This window comes from Salmo salar, chromosome ssa06 (assembly GCF_905237065.1).
Source record: "Salmo salar chromosome ssa06, Ssal_v3.1, whole genome shotgun sequence".
Taxonomy (NCBI): Eukaryota; Metazoa; Chordata; class Actinopteri; order Salmoniformes; family Salmonidae; genus Salmo; species Salmo salar.
Window position 1 is genome coordinate 36,469,072 of NC_059447.1, and position 16,703 is coordinate 36,485,774.

General features: G+C 42.6%; 1 protein-coding gene across 3 annotated transcripts in view; it reads right to left on the minus strand.

The window, feature by feature from the left end:
* The window catches only part of LOC106607181 (rho GTPase-activating protein 27), a 51,731-nt gene extending 38,481 nt beyond the window's left edge, over positions 1-13,250 (minus strand). The window contains exons 1-2 of one of the 3 annotated variants that reach the window (XM_014203867.2): positions 12,908-13,250; positions 5,137-6,211 (exon numbers count right to left, since the gene is read on the minus strand). In XM_014203867.2, coding sequence (XP_014059342.2) covers positions 5,137-6,120 — 984 coding nt within the window. In that variant the 5' untranslated portion in view covers positions 6,121-6,211; positions 12,908-13,250. The remainder of the gene's footprint in view (positions 1-5,136; positions 6,212-12,907) is intronic. The other 2 variants (XM_014203866.2, XM_014203868.2) reach the window with 2 other exon arrangements.
* Positions 13,251-16,703: the final 3,453 nt, after the last annotated feature.

Below are 16,703 nucleotides of genomic sequence, written 5' to 3' on the forward strand. Positions count from 1 at the left end.
ACACACATTCAATGGTTAACTTAACACTGGTGCAGCAGGTTAAACATAAAATGCAGATAAAAAAAAAAAATTATCATCAGAGAATTTAAAACAGGCAGGCAATAATGACTCGAAAGTCAAACATTAAACTACTTTTTACTATATTTAAACTATATTAGTACAGCATGAACTTTGAACTTACCCTTGCTCTATCTATCGCATTCTTAGTGTCACCAGATCACGAACTTCTGACATAAATGCCTGTCAATTGTAATCCAAACTCAACAAAACCATGGGACTCCACTTTTGACACCTGAATAAGTTTGTCTCTTTGAGTCTATGAAAGATCTGAAGCCTTTGACCCTCCTCTCTGCACAACATACTTGTGTCTGAGCATTGTAATTGCATGGTTCTTGCATCATAACATATATCCCTCCCCAGTCAGATCCAAGCCTGATAAAGTTCCTTTGGGAGAAGAAGTTCAGGCTTTCTGAGGAAAATGTGTATTTCAAAGTATCTTGCCCCATAAGTGAATGTGTTGTTTGACGTTGTGTCTTTTGTCATGTTGTTTCAAGTGACAACATTAGACTGCGGTGTAATGCATATTATCGCTGCAGTTCATGTAAAGCGGTGATTCAGGATAGCTTATAAGTTATTTAATATCGTGCACCAGGTAGGCATATGTAAACAGTACAAGCATCAATCACCAAAGCTGTTAACTAGTAGAATCAGGTGTGCTCTTGCTGGGTTAAAACAAAAATGTGCACCCATGGGAGGCCCCCAGGAGTGGATTGGGGCAATTCCACGCCAGCAGGAATGGAAAATATTTTGGGTATCTCAGATTGTTCTGGCAATTCTCACATAGTAACTTCATTGGGGGGAAGGATGTTTGACATGCTTTTTACATTTGTATCACAAACCATGTTTTAGAAAATCATGATGAAAGTGGCCATTTTAGGTCCTTTTTAGACCTATACATGCCTCCTGTAAGACCCTATGATCTGTGAACTGTACATGATACAGACAACATCTTGGTGTCATTATCCTCCTATATAGTGTGCTCTAACATATGGAGTATGTCTAGATTCTGAAGTACTATATTCACAAGCATTTACTCAACATTTATTCAACATATACTCTTTAAACACATCCAATTTCCAGAGTGGCTCTCTGCTACTTTTAATGATATGACCCATTTTATAGATAGACACTGACAATATAGGTCATTAACCAACCACAGCAGAGGCCATTCCCTTTGAATCTGTTTTACCATCCACTGTCTTGGTGGTGCTCATAAAATGTATCATAACTTCAGAATTAGCAGAGTCCGCTCTGGAAATGTGATGTATCTGTAGAATATATGTCCTTAAATTGACAAAATCAAAAAGGGTAGTTTTGAGATATTAATATTTTTTATGTTGAATAAATTCATGTGAACATTTTTATTTCAGAATCTAGACATACTCCATATGTTAGAGCACACTATAAAGGAGGATAATGACACCAAGATGTTGTCTGTATCATGTACAGTTCACAGATCATAGGGTCTTACAGGAGGCATGTATAGGTCTAAAAAGGACCTAAAATGGCCACTTTCATCATGATTTTCTAAAAAAATTGTTTGTGATACAAATGTAAAAAGCATGTCAAACATCCTTCCTCTGAAGTTTCTATACGAGATCTGCCACAACGATCTCTTTGCAAGATTACACCCGCTGGTGTGGATTCGCCCACTGAACAACCCTGATCTAGATCCTTCCTAATCCCCCTTGTCTCTCCTATAATTTTCCTATTATCTGACCTAAAAACATGTTCATGCACTTTTTACAGCTCTTTAAATCCCTGTGAATGTGAGTGGTATAACAGGAGAACTTTTAAATTTTCATATGTTTGAAAAGTTGAAAAGCATCCTGGATGGATTCCCCTCTTCCCCTGGAGTCAAACTCACCACTTCCTGCCGCCATGGCTCAAAAAAGCATATTCTCCATTGACGTCACCTCAGCAGTGCCGCCCTGTAACTGACCCTCTTTTCCTTTGTATTCCATTGTTTCCTCTGGCCTCCCTATTTCATTATCTCTGTGGCCAAAGCATTAAACGGACTGGCCATAACCTCATAACTAACGCTAGCAGACAGAACCTCATGTGTTTCTCCTGACTATTGTGTGTGATGTCACTGACAGCAGTGGTCATGCTGATCACCATTGTATTCCTGCTCTTTTTCTTTTGAACACACTTCCTTCACCACTATTGGCAATTGAGGAGTCAAAGATTCAATAACGAACTATAGATATAGTCTCCTGAGAAGTTGAACTTGTTCAACGAATCAGTTGACTGCAACTTTCAGTGAAATAGTCAAGTTACCAGACAGAAATACGATAAACAAATCTCTTCCTGAAGTTTTAACTTGAATATTTAATTGCATTCGTCACATGCTTCGTAAACAACAGGTTTAGACTAACAGTGAAATGCTTACTTACGGGCCCTTCCCAACAATGCAGAGAGAAAGAAAATAGAGAAATAATAGAAAAGTAAAACACTTAATAAGAAAAGTAATAATAAATACATAATGAGTAACAATAACTTGCCTATATACACAGGGTGCCAGTATCGAGCTGTCGGAAGCTTCATGAAATGGGTTTCCATGGCCGAGAAGCCTAAGATCACCATGCGCAATGCCAACCATCGGCTGGAGTGGTGTAAAGGTCGCCGTCATTGGACTCTGGAGGAGTGGACACGCGTTCTCTGGAGTGATGAATCGTGTTTCACCATCTGGCAGTCTAACGGACAAATCTGGGTTTGGTGGATGCCAGGAGAACGCTACCTGCCCCAATGCATAGTGCCAACTGTAAAGGTTGGTGGAATAATGGTCTGGGGCTAGGCCCCTTAGCTCCATGGTTTGGGCTAGGCCCCTTAGCTCCAGTGAAGGGAAATCTTAACGATACAGCAATCCATGACATTCTAGATGATTCAGGGCTTCCAACTTTGTGGCAACAGTTTGGGGGAGGCCCTTTCCTGTTTCAACATGAAAATTCCCCCGTGCACAATGCGAGGTCCATACAGAAATGGTGTGTCGAGATCGGTGTGGAAGAACTTGACTGGCCTACACAGAGCCCTGACCTCAACCCCATCAAACACTTTTGGGATGTATTGGAACACTGACTGCGAGCCAGGCCTAATCAGTGCCCGACCTCACTAATGCTCTTGTAGCTGAATGGAAGCAAGTCCCTGCATCAATATTCCATCATCATCTAGTGAAAAGTGTTACCAGAAGAGTGGAGGCTGTTATAGCAGCAAAGGGGGGACCAACCACATATTATTGCTCATCATTTTGGAATGAGTTACCACATACTTTTGGTCATGTATTGTGTGTACATATATCTAGGAATATTATGCTCGATAAAAACGGTAGTAGCAGCGCATGTGATGAGACAAAAAGTTTGTGCAAAAAGGGTCAATACGGATAGTCCGGATAGCTATTTGGTTAACTATTTAACTTCTTATGGATGGTGGCAGTATTGAGTAGCTTGGATGACTGACGTGCCCAGAGTAAACTGCCTGCTACTCACTCCCAGAAACTAAGATATGCATATTATTAGTAGATTTGGATAGAAAACACTCTGAAGTTTCTAAAACTGTTTGAATGATGTCTGTGAGTATAACAGAACTCATATGGCAGGCAAAAACCTGAGAAAAAATCCAAACAGGAAGTGGTTTGTAGTTTTTCAATCAATTGCCTATCCAAACTACAGTGTCTGTGGGGTCATTTTGCACATCCTAAGGCTTCCACTAGATGTCAACAGTCTTTAGAACCTTGTTTGAGGCTTCTACTGTGAAGTGGGGATGAATAAGAGCTCCTGGAGTCAGAACACTGCCAGCAGGGCATGAGACTCAGCCATGCACGCTCACGTGAGAGGTAGCTCAGTTCCATTGCATTTCTGAAGAGAAAGGATTTCTCCGGTTGAAACTTTATTGCAGATTTATGATAAAAACATCCTAAAGATTGATTCTATACATCGTTTGACGTTTCTACAAACTGTAATGGGATTTTTCGAGTTTTTGTCTGACCTCCGCGTCGTGAATTTGGATTTGTGAACTGAAGGCGCGAACAAAAATGAGTATTTGGACATAAAGGATGGACTTTATCGAACAAAACAAACATTTATTGTTGAACTGGGATTCCTGGGAGTGCATTCTGATGAAGACCATCAAAGGTAAGTGAATATTTATAATGCTATTTCTGACTATTGTTGATTCCAACATGGCGGATATATTGTATGGCATGTTTTTGTGTCTGAGCGCCGTACTCAGATTATTGCTTTTTCGGTAAAGCTTTTTTTAAATCTGACACAGCGGTTGCATTAAGGAGAAGTTTATCTAAAGTTCCATGTATAACAACTGTATTTTCATCAACATTTATGATGAGTATTTCTGTAAATTGATGTGGCTCTCTGCAAAATCACAAGATGTTTTGGAGGCAAAAGATTACTGAACCTTGATTTCCTCAACAACATTTAGTTGCAGACAGTGCCTCCCTGTGGTATCTTAAGCAATGGAGGAAAGAAAATGTCCACCATCTGTGAACAGGTTCTTCAGCACCCTGCTCTCAGTGTTAATTGTCTGACTTGATATGCTATTCCAACTATTTGCTTGGTCTCTGTAATTGCTATGTACAAAGCCAGTGAGTGTCTGTCTATCTGCCTGCCTTGCAGTTTTGGTCAATGGACAACTCCCACAACCTTCCTCCCATTCTTACTTCCTTAAGACAGATGGTACGGAGTAACTGCCACAAAAGGAGGTCAAATTGTTCCTTACCATGTTTGACCGTTGGGGCCTCACAATATTAAAACATGATCTCTTCTAAACAATGTATTCATAAAACAGCTGCATTTTACCAGACAGACTAATCCAACATGTATCCTATAATAACTAGCCACTTCCTATGGAAGGGCCTCCCAGATATTAAACTTCATGGGATACTATTACTCTATGAACTGTAAAAGGCCTCGTAAAGGCCCCATGTAATGAAGGGCCTCACCTTTAATCAACAGTCATCCCTTCATAGGCACATACATAGTGTGAGGGAAAGACTGTGGCCCCAATGTGATCAAAAAGGCAAATCGCCCTGCAGGTTCACTACTTTACAGATAATACTTTTACCTGTGTCTGTGTTGGAGATGGAGAAGTGGGAGCGATAACAGGTTTAGGTTCAGCCACAGCAGCAGGTCTCACAGTCGGGGTCTTCTCTACTATTATAGGGGACTCATCCAGCTTCAGGTCCAATATGGATTCATAAATATTCTCAGAGTCCTCCTTTGATTCGTCCTCAGGCTCCACACTAGATTTATCCTTTTCTCCCTCCTCCAGCTCCAGAGGACATTCCGGCTCTTTCAGAGGTTGCTGATGGGGAATCCCGCCACCGGTGACCTTGGCATCAGGAATGATGGACGTCTCCACTGGGATGGCCTGGGAGGGCCGGTGGAGGGGGTCAGCTGGGCTGAAGCTGGGGGCTTGGGGGTTCAGGGAGAGAGGCTCCTCCACCAACAGGGAGGAGCCGAAGAGCACACCGGAACTCCGGCTTAATTGCTTCTTGTGTTTGGCACTATTGCTGGCTTGAGACGAGGGGACTGTTAAGGGAACCTCAAGGGCAACGTAGGAGTGAAGGCCCGGCAGCGAGTTGTTCAGCCCGCCGTGCTTCAACACCCCGGGAGACGGGTCGTGGAATTCTAAGGGTACGCCAAATGTGGACATGCGGTGCTCAGTCTTCTGATGTCTCTTCGGGGAGCGGAGGCGGATAGTCACCTCATCTCCCGCCCTCGTTTCTTCCCGGTCTGGTATGGAGTGCTTTGGGACTGGCACTGGCACCGGCGCAGGAACCGGAATTGGGACCAAATCAGGACTGGGTGGGTCAGCAAAGTCCAGCGGGGATGGGAACTCTGCGGGGAGCTCCTTGACGTATTTAGCAGGTATATAGAAGGGCCTTGCTTGCTCGTTCTTCCTCACGTGCCACCAGTGGTCGTTGGTCTTGGCCAGCAGGATGTAGCGTTCGTTGGGCTTGATGGACACCAGGACCCCGTCGCGGCCCATGTACTCGTACTCAAACTCTACCAGCACCAGCCCCATGTTGCACACCAAGGAGGACATTGTGGCAGCGTGGTGGCCGTGGCAGTGTCCGTTGTGGCCACCCACCCCCTCCCTTTCCACCAAGGACGGTCAAGGCTCCACTGCAGCCCTCCTAAAGGGAACAAAAAAATATAAAAATTGGTTCACTACATTACTCATACTTTACAAAGGTTTTGCATTACCTTACTGTTCTTGTAAATATACAGTATGTTCTGTACATATACTGTACATCTTCACGTTTTTAAATATACATATTGCAGTACACATGATCTTGTCACTATCAAATGCTAGTATATAAGTATATCTGTACTTGGGAATGTGTACATTAGGTCATTCCAGTTGAAGCACCAACACTACAAAATATGTGTTCAGCAAACACGGCAGATCCCTCGATGGCCACGACCCACGCCCATTGTCAACAGATACTGTTTAACTTCAAAGATACCCAGCTGCCAAGTGGTCAAACACACACTACCAGTAGATATACAGTGAGGGGAAAAAGTATTTGATCCCCTGCTGATTTTGTACGTTTGCCCACTGACAAAGAAATGATCAGTCTATAATTTTAATGGTATGTTTATTTGAACAGTGAGAGACAGAATAACAACACAAAAATCCAGAAAAACGCATCTCAAAAATGTTATAAATTGATTTGCATTTTAATGAGGGAAAGAAGTATTTGGCCCCTCTGCAAAACATGACTTAGTACTTGGTGGCAAAACCCTTGTTGGCAATCACAGAGGTCAGACGTTTCTTGTAGTTGGCCACCAGGTTTGCACACATCTCTGGAGGGATTTTGTCCCACTCCTCTTTGCAGATCTTCTCCAAGTCATTAAGGTTTCGAGGCTGACGTCTGGCAACTCGAACCTTCAGCTCCCTCTACAGATTTTCTATGGGATTAAGATCTGGAGACTGGCTAGGCCACTCCAGGACCTTAATGTGCTTCTTCTTGAGCCACTCCTTTGTTGCCTTGGCCGTGTGTTTTGGGTCATTGTCATGCTGGAATACCCATCCACGACCCATTTTCAATGCCCTGGCTGAGGGAAGGAGGTTCTCACCCAAGCTTTGACAGTACATGGCCCCGTCCATCGTCCCTTTGATGCGGTAAAGTTGTCCTGTCCCCTTAGCAGAAAAACACCCCCAAAGCATAATGTTGCCACCTCCATGTTTGACGGTGGGGATGGTGTTCTTGGGGTCATAGGCAGCATTCCTCCTCCTCCAAACACGGCGAGTTGAGTTGATGCCAAAGAGCTCCATTTTGGTCTCATCTGACCACAACACTTTCACCCAGTTGTCCTCTGAATCATTCAGATATTCATTGGCAAACTTCAGACGGGCCTGTATATGTGCTTTCTTGAGCAGGGGGACCTTGTGGGCGAGGCAGAATTTCAGTCCTTCACGGCGCAGTGTGTTACCAATTGTTTTCTTGGTGACTATGGTCCCAGCTGCCTTGAGACCATTGACAAGATCCTCCCGTGTAGTTCTGGGCTGATTCCTCACCATTCGCAAGATCATTGCAACTCCACAAGGTGAGATCTTGCATGGAGCCCCAGGCCGAGAGAGATTTACAGTTATTTTGTGTTTCTTCCATTTGCGAATAATTGCACCAACTGTTGTCACCTTCTCACCAAGCTGCTTGGCGATGGTCATGTAGCCCATTCCAGCCTTGTGTAGGTCTACAATCTTGTCCCTGACATCCTTGGAGAGCTCTTTGGTCTTGGCCATGGTGGAGAGTTTGGAATCTGATTGATTGATTGCTTCTGTGGACAGGTGTCTTTTATACAGGTAACAAGCTGAGATTAGGAGCCCTCCCTTTAAGAGTGTGCTCCTAATCTCAGCTCGTTACCTGTATAAAAGACACCTGTGAGCCAGAAATCTTTCTGATTGAGAGGGGGTCAAATACTTATTTCCCTCATTAAAATGCCAATCAATTTATAACATTTTTGACATGCGTTTTTCTGGATTTTTTTGTTGTTATTCTGTCTCTCACTGTTCAAATAAACCTACCATTAAAATTATAGACTGATCATTTCTTTGTCAGTGGGCAAACGTACAAAATCAGCAGGGGATCAAATACTTTTTTCCCCTCACTGTAATAGTCAACCCCCTATAGCTCTATATCATGACAGCACATAGATCACTGCTTGTGACACATCTGGACTTCTGTCAATCCAGCAAATGTGGAAATGACATGTCATGATAATGCTGTTGTCCATTTAGAAGTTTCCTATAAGTCCTTTAAGGAAGTTGGTTGGAATGCATTTGATTTGGTTGATATGCATATCCATTTTAGGGCTTAAAATGTACTGTTTTAAGCACTAAAATGGACAAGTGTTATGTCATGAAAAAAGCAGAACATGTCATATGTTCCCTTTTAGCTTTCCTAAATGATTGTTCTGACAATGCATGTCACCAGATTGCGTTAGCCTGTTAAGCTAAACCCTAGGTATTATCTTGGGGAGCCAATGCAAGTATTCAGGTCTCTGGCAAGGTTACTCATCACACAAGTGTAGTCACCTCTTGTTGCACTAACTAACTAGTCTGGTAGAGTATGATGTTATTTGGTAGAGTATGATATTTTCATGGTGTTGGTCATTGTAAATATTACAGATTTTCCCTGATTGGTGAAAAATCACAGCACCGGAAGCCTTTCCTAAGCTTTAAACATCCTATAAATACCCTTTGTCTCTCCTCTCCTCTGCGTGTTTGTTTGTCCCAGTCAATCATTTGGCTAACCCTTATTTTTAGGACTTTAATGAATGTCTGCATTGCTTGATTTGCGAGTGTGACAGTTTAGTGGTAGTTTTTAGGTTGGCTGGGATGGGGCGTACACAAAGAGAGAAGCAGGAAAAAGTAGTGTTATTCTCAGCAACATGCCAAAATATATCATAACACCAACCAGTCCGTGGCGGGCCAGACATCATGAAACATGATGTGCTTGCAATGGAAGTCGTTCCTCATCACAGATCTGGGAGCAGTATATCCTACACTAATACCCTAGTACTAACTGTAATCCTTAGGGCTCAAAACTGACCTTAGAACAGCTTAAACGTCACATGCATGCACATACAATGCACACACACACACACACATGTGCGTTAACAGACCTCACACACAATAGGAAAATTCCATGTCCATTGTGACATCATAGCCTGTTTTGGTCTTGTTTAAGAGTAGCTTACCGTGACGTGTCAAAGTGAGAACGAGTTGACCTCTCTCCGCAATGCCAATTTAGAGCAGTCAAAACATGTCGTCATAGAAACCAAGTGACCCCTCTTTCTCTCACATCTTGAGAATATCACACAGACACACACCCACAAACATATATGTCTCTCTTATCTCAGACCACACCGCTAAACCACACACTGTCTACCACTCAAGGAAACACAACTCTATTTAACCTAAGGGAAAAGGTGGTATTTGCCTATTTCAACACTGAAAATGAAAATACATTGCATTTGTATGCTTGTTCTATGTTTTTATGTCAGTATTCTCAATTGCAGGTAGATTGAATGGCTTTCTTCATTATTACTAATGACTAACACTCTACATACTGCTTGCCATTGTGTGCAGGCCCAAATACCAGTAGTCAAACATAATGACAGTGTATTTTAACACTACATAGCATACAGCATGTTCTTGTACAGGTGTCTCCTCTCAATACATTTGTCTTATGCACCAACTTCTCTTAGAGCAATTCCCATAGACCAGTAGAACAGCGCACGGAGCACGTCTACTAATGCTACAACGTGTCTGGCTTGTATTTCTGGTCTAACCTGATTCTACTACGTGATCAGATGTGCTCCCTGCTTGGGTAATTAACCAGTGACGAAGGACTGACAATCAAAAATAACTCTGGGGAGGGAGAGGGAATGAGGCAGGGCTAGTCATGTGATATATCCTTTCTGTGTCTGTCGCTGCAGTGGTAGGAAAGAGAGATGAGAGAATTTAGAGAAAGAGGGTTTAGAGATAAAGAGAGAGAGAGGGGAGAAAGATAGAGAAGGGGAAAAGAGAAAAAAATAATTGGCCGGCTATTCCCTTTATCCCTCTCTACTTTGTTTACACTGTAAACACTGGCCCCTTCCAGCTCCACCACTGCATAGAACCTGTAAGCCACTCCCATCATTCACTCCAACCTAACAACAAAACTGGCTAACAGACTGGATGACATATTAGATGGGCCTCCAGTGCAAGGCAGTGCATTTCAATTGAATAACCTACACCATTCCATAGTCATTTTTAGACTTTGGGGATGTTTTGTGGGTTATCTGTTCAGAGTCAGACCTACATCTGTAGCAGCCGAGCCATCCTCCCTATATCGCTGACAACCTGCTCCAGCATGCCCGAATAGCAGAGTGGGTCCTCTGCAGAGGGCAGAACCACCACAGCCTGAGAGAGCAGAGGGTGGAGATGGAGAGAGCGGAACAGCCCAGCCTCTGCTTCTACACTGAACAGAGGGAGGGAGTTGGCCCACCGGAATGGCAATCCTGTGGTTTACCAAAGGAACAGAAACCCAAGAAGGGAGCGCCTAGCCCGGCTCCAGAGATAAAGCCACACAAACTCTCAGTGCCAAGCTCACTGCTCATGTATCCATATCTCATAACATGACATAACAAATAGGGCTTTGTGAAAATGCTGAGTTTCATAGGATTGAACTAGGGCGCTTCTAGTAGAGAAAAATAACCTGTTTGACGACTTGATAACATTTCAGTGACTCCCTCCCTCTGGGAAAGAACAGAAAGGGAGAAGAATGATCGATATGCTCAATGCAGTGATTCATCATGTCAGTGCAAGTCAGAAAAGAGTGCCCATCCCAGCAAACTTTTTCTGGGTCTCAAAACGTTTCTAAAATGTTTTCAGAACAGATTCTGTACATTGTTCTTGCCTTTCACTGTACCGTTTCACACACATGCATATATTTCTTACAATGCACAATGTTTTCATAACTTTATCAAGTGTGATTGTAGACTTTTTGTTTTTAGAAAGAGTCTGTTGTAGCATTAATGTCTTAACACTTGCTCAGAACTCAAAATAACAAATACAATATCTAACACTCACCCAACATCCTTGCTGGGTTGGTGTCTATGCTGTTGAGGAACACCCTCCAACTCAAAAAGGCTGATGAAAAGAGAGAACAATTGGAGGAGGCAGATCCCATTCAGCCTGTGTTTAAATACGGAAACCTCTCTTTTTCCTCTGGTTGGGCTCCCTTTGACCTCACTCAGTGTCTCTGGTTCCTGGCAGGATGTCCAGGATGGAAAAGAGTAAGGCTGCACTGCTTAGCTTACCACTGCAAATATGGGACACCTCTGAACTGTGGCACTCCACACTCCCAGGCCTCGACACTAAACCTTGTTCCACATTTAGAACTGCTCTCTATTCTCTGATTTTGTTAACATTTCAAATAAGGCTATGCTGAGCTCAAGGCAGAACAATGGCACATAATCTTAGAGCTTTAAAGATTCAGGAGAAAAGCAGTGACGGTGGTTAATACAACCACATTAACCAGGTAGCCTAGTGGTTAGAACGTTGGGCCAGTAACCGAAAGGTTGCTAGATTGAATCCCCGAGCTGACAAGGTAAAAAATGGTTGTTCTGCCCCTGAACAAGGCAGTTAACCCACTGTTCCCCGGTAGGCCATTATTGTAAATAAGAATTTGTTCTTAACTGACTTGACTAGTTAAATAAAAGTAGTCACATAACCAATGGTTCATTTCTGCCATTCAAAAATTCACCAAAACACCTGACTAAGGTGATGTTGGTGTGGGTGTTTGTGAGACAGAGAAGTATCTCAGTAGGAGGGAGGGGGGACTTGCTGGAATGTGTCCTGTACAGATGTAGGATCTTTATTTCATCTATACTGTTGCAGAAAATTATTCCTGCAGCAACAGGACTTGAAAGTTTAGTCCATAAAGTTGCTTGATCGGTGGTTATGGTATTAGCTGGCCAAAAGTAGGCTACATGAAAAGTCTAATACTGTTAAAACAACCTTATGTGAGAGTGTGTGTTTACAGTGAATGTATGTAAAGCTCATCTGCATTTCCTGCGGTGCAGGAACACTCTCAGCAACAAAAAAGGGATCTAATTAAGATCCTACACCTGTATGTGTATAACCGAGCCCACGGCACTACCCTTTTTCCCTCCACACCCACCCCAACCAGGCAGGGGAAGGAATGTAGTGTGAGCACTCCAGGGACACATACACTCAATATGTTCCTGTCTTGTAAACACACCCAACAACACACTCAACCACACACTCAAAACAGAGGAATATAAAGGGACACCCATACTATCTCTGAATGTATGGCTGTCATAAAAATCAAATGCTGAGATTAGCCACAGAAAGCTATGGAAAATTAAACCTGAAGGTGAAGGTTTAGATATGAATATGAATCATGACCACTGGGGTGTTGACCAAACACCACAAGATCATTCTCAGAGATCAACATGTGACACAATCGTCATTTTCCCGAGTGATTCGCATGTGACAGAATCACAACAACATCCATGGTGAACTTTCACCCTTTCACTAAGTATGAGATTGGTCAAACACAGACAACGACAGCCAAACAGCAGCCACACACTGGGCATCTAACGTTAAACATGTGTTGCTTTCATACATTCGAATTAGAGCCCTCGCCCCTGGCTTGTTAAAAAAAGCTCCCACTTCCCTACAGAACCATCAAACGACATTTCTGCCGTAGCAAAAAAAAAGCAAAGCATACACTTCTGAGTAACAAGGTATGATAAGGTACAACAATCACCACATAAATAAGTTGTCTATTAAAAGGTTTTTGCAGAAAATGTACCTGGAGCAAGAGGACAGCAGAATCATCCTATAGCCTGTGTTCCCAGCTCCCACGGTTTCTTCAGCAGAGTCCCAGATCTCACTAACAGGTAGTTCTGTTCTGTCTTTCGCTCTTTTCTTCTCACTGATCCCCCCTGCCCTCTCCTTCTTCTTCCTCTGGCCGGCCTCCACTCCCCTCCTCCGCTTTCTGTCTTTTCACCTGGGGCTGAAAGGTTCCAGATCTGGTTGGAGGAGCTCTGGGCAGTGTGTGTGTGTGTGTGTGTGTGTGTGTGTGTGAGAGAGAGAGAATGTGTGTGTGAGGGAGAGTACTCTTTGTGTGTGTGCCGGTCGCAGCTTGCCTGCCTCTGCTGTCTGCATTCATTTCCTGTTCTAGCGCGCACATCCCCGCTTCAGAGAATTGAGAGGCAGAGCGACAGGAAGAAAGAGTGAGAGAGAGAGAGAGAGAGAGAGAGAGAGAGAGAGAGAGAGAGAGAGAGAGAAAACAAACACCATTGTAAAGACAACCCATATTTATGTTCATTTATTTTCCCTTTGGTACTTTAACTATTTGCACGTCGTTAAAACACTGTATATAGACATAATATAACATTTGAAATGTCTTAATTCTTTTGGAACTTCTGTGAGTGTAAGGTTTACTGTTAATTTGTATTGTTTAATTCACTTTTGTTTATTATCTACTTCACTTGCTCTGGCAATGTTAACATATGTTTCTCATACCAATAAAGCCCTTAAATTGAATTGAAATTTAATTTAATTTGAGAGAGAGAGAGAGAGAGAGAGAAAACTAGGTGGGGGTCTATGTGTGGGCATTATGAGGGCAGCTAGCCTCTCATTCACAGGTATTTGAAATATTCTGATTGAATAGATAGAGAAAGCCATATGACTGGCTGCAATGAGCTATTATCGACAACAGCATTTAAATGATTGAAAAATGGCAAAGTTGATTTGGTAAAAATGATTTGAGGATGTAGAGAAAAGGGAGGTAGTTGTCTTTATACAGTTGTAGATTGAGTGCTAAAAATCATTAAACAACAGATTTTGTCTATCCAATAAGTTTTATAATGATAAATAAATAATAATTAAATTCTGTGTCAGTTGGCAAAACAGAAATGCCCCTTTAAATGCCCTATTTTATCCTAGGGGAAACATTAATTTAGTGTGTGAGCCTAATAAAGTGATTTAGGTTATAAGTGAACACATAATATAGCCAACTTAGTTTTTTTCCTGTGGGAGGCAGCAAAAATCATGTCAAAAATGATTCTGCATCATACATTTACATTTTAGCAGACGCTCTTATCCAGAGCGACTTACAGTAGTGAATGCATACATTTCTTTCTCCGTACTGGTCCCCCGTGGGAATCGAACCCACAACCCTGGCGTTGCAAACACCATGCTCTACCAACTGAGCCACACAGGACTGAGTTTGCATTGTGTGCATAGCTGCAGGAAGTAAGGGTAATGAGGGTGCTGCAGCACCCCTTGAATTGAAAAAATATATAAAATGATTGTGTGTGTGTGTGTGTGTGTGTGTGTGTGTGTGTGTGTGTGTGTGTGTGTGTGTGTGTGTATATATATATATATTTATGGTTGTGTGACATCAGACTAGGCAGTGTAGTAAGACACATGACTCTGGCTTGATGACTGGGATGCCCATCAAAAATGGAATTTGTGGAATTTATTGGGTTTAGCTGTCTAACTGTTATTAAGAAACACAGTGAGGACAGAGCAGGTATATTTTTCCACAGTTTCACAACTGCTAGGTTTAACACATAAATATGCCAACTTTGATTAATTATTTCTCAATTATGCTTTTAGATACTAGTGTCAAATATGTCAACAATCCTTCCTCCAAAGGACTATTCTATGGATTACATTTCGTGAAACTCACCAAAATATTTGTTTCTCTGGGTTTTGTGAGGAATCACTATTTCACCCTAGCCAAAACCTTCCTCCGAGGTAACATCATCCACTCCCTCCATGTCTCCCTCCTACATGATGTCTTCAACATCCTCACTCCTTTGCTACTGTTAGACTATTCCTCCAACTCCACTATCTTTTTCCTCCTCTCACACAGACCACATCCTTCTTCTTCCTATCAACACCTGCTATAATTATCATCCCTCTCACAAAGATAAAATCCTTGCATGAAATGGCTTCAAAGATAAGCATGCAATATCGCTTTTGCTCATAATATAGATACTTTTTGATGGCAAGTGTCTAATGAATTGTGCGCCTTATGTCTACAGTAGCTCTGTTCTGTTGAATTTTGTTCTCAACAAAGATAAGCTTCGCCTTTTCCCGTCTGTCTTCACCAATGATGCACACTACATGACTAAAAGTATGTGTACACCTGCTCATCGACACATCACATTCCAAAATCATGGGAATTAATATGGATTTGGTACCCCCTTTGCTGCTATTACAACCTCCGCTTTTCTGAGAAGGCTTTCCCTTATATGTTGGAACATTCCTGCAGGGACTTGATTCCATTCAGCCACAAGAGAATTAGTGAGGTAGGGCACTGATGTTGGGCGATTAGGCCTGGCTCGCAGTCGGCGTTCCAATTCATCCCAAAGGTGTTCAATGGGGTTGAGGTCATGGCTCTGTGCAGGCCAGTCAAGTTCTTCCATACCGATCTCGACAAACCATTTCTGTATGGACCTCGCTTTGTGCACAGAGGCATTGTCATGATGAAACAGGAAAGGGCCTTCCCCAAACTTTACAGTTGGCACTATGCATTGGGGCAGGTAGCGTTCTCCTGGCATCCACCAAACCCAGATTCGTCTGTTGGACTGCCAGATGGTGAAGCATGATTCATCACTCCAGAGAACACATTTCCACTGCTCCAGAGTCCAATCAAATCAAATTGTATTTGTCACATGCGCTGAATAAACATGCATTACTCGAGGTCTGACAGCACTGCAACTTTTTTGTTATTTTGACCAGTTGTCAGTTTCTGCCTGTTTGGCCCTGTCCGGGGGGTATCATCGGATGGGGCCACAGTGTCTTCTGATCCCTCCTGTCTCAGCCTCCAGTATTTATGCTGCAGTAGTTTATGTGTCGGGGGGGGCTAGGGTCAGTCTGTTACATCTGGAGTATTTCTCTTGTCTTATCCGGTGTCCTGTGTGAATTTAAATATGCTCTCTCTAATTCTCTCTTTCTCTCTTTCTGTCTTTCTCTCGGAGGACCTGAGCCCTAGGACCATGCCTCAGGACTACCTGGTATGATGACTCCTTGCTGTCCCCAGTCCACCTGGCCGTGCTGCTGCTCCAGTCTCAACTGCTCTGCCTGCGGCTATGGAACCCTGACCTGTTCACCGGACGTGCTTGTTGCACCCTCGACAACTACTATGATTATTATTATTTGACCATGCTGGTCATTTATGAACATTTTAACATCTTGACCATGTTCTGTTATAATATCCACCCTGCACAGCCAGAAGAGGACTGGCCACCCCTCATAGCCTGGTTCCTCTCTAGGTTTCTTCCTAGGTTTTTGGCCTTTCTAGGGAGTTTTTCCTAGGGAGTTTTTCCTAGCCACTGTGCTTCTTTCACATGCATTGCTTGCTGTTTGGGGGTTTAGGCTGGGTTTCTGTACAGCACTTTGAGATATCAGCTGATGTACGAAGGGCTATATAAATAAATTTGATTTGATTTGATTTGAAATAAATGCTCTAAAGTACATTTTTTTTTTATTTGGAATTTGGGAGAAATGTTGTCAGTAGTTTATAGAATAAAACAAAAATGTTAATTTTACCCAAACACATACCTATAAATAGTAAAACCAGAGAAACTGTT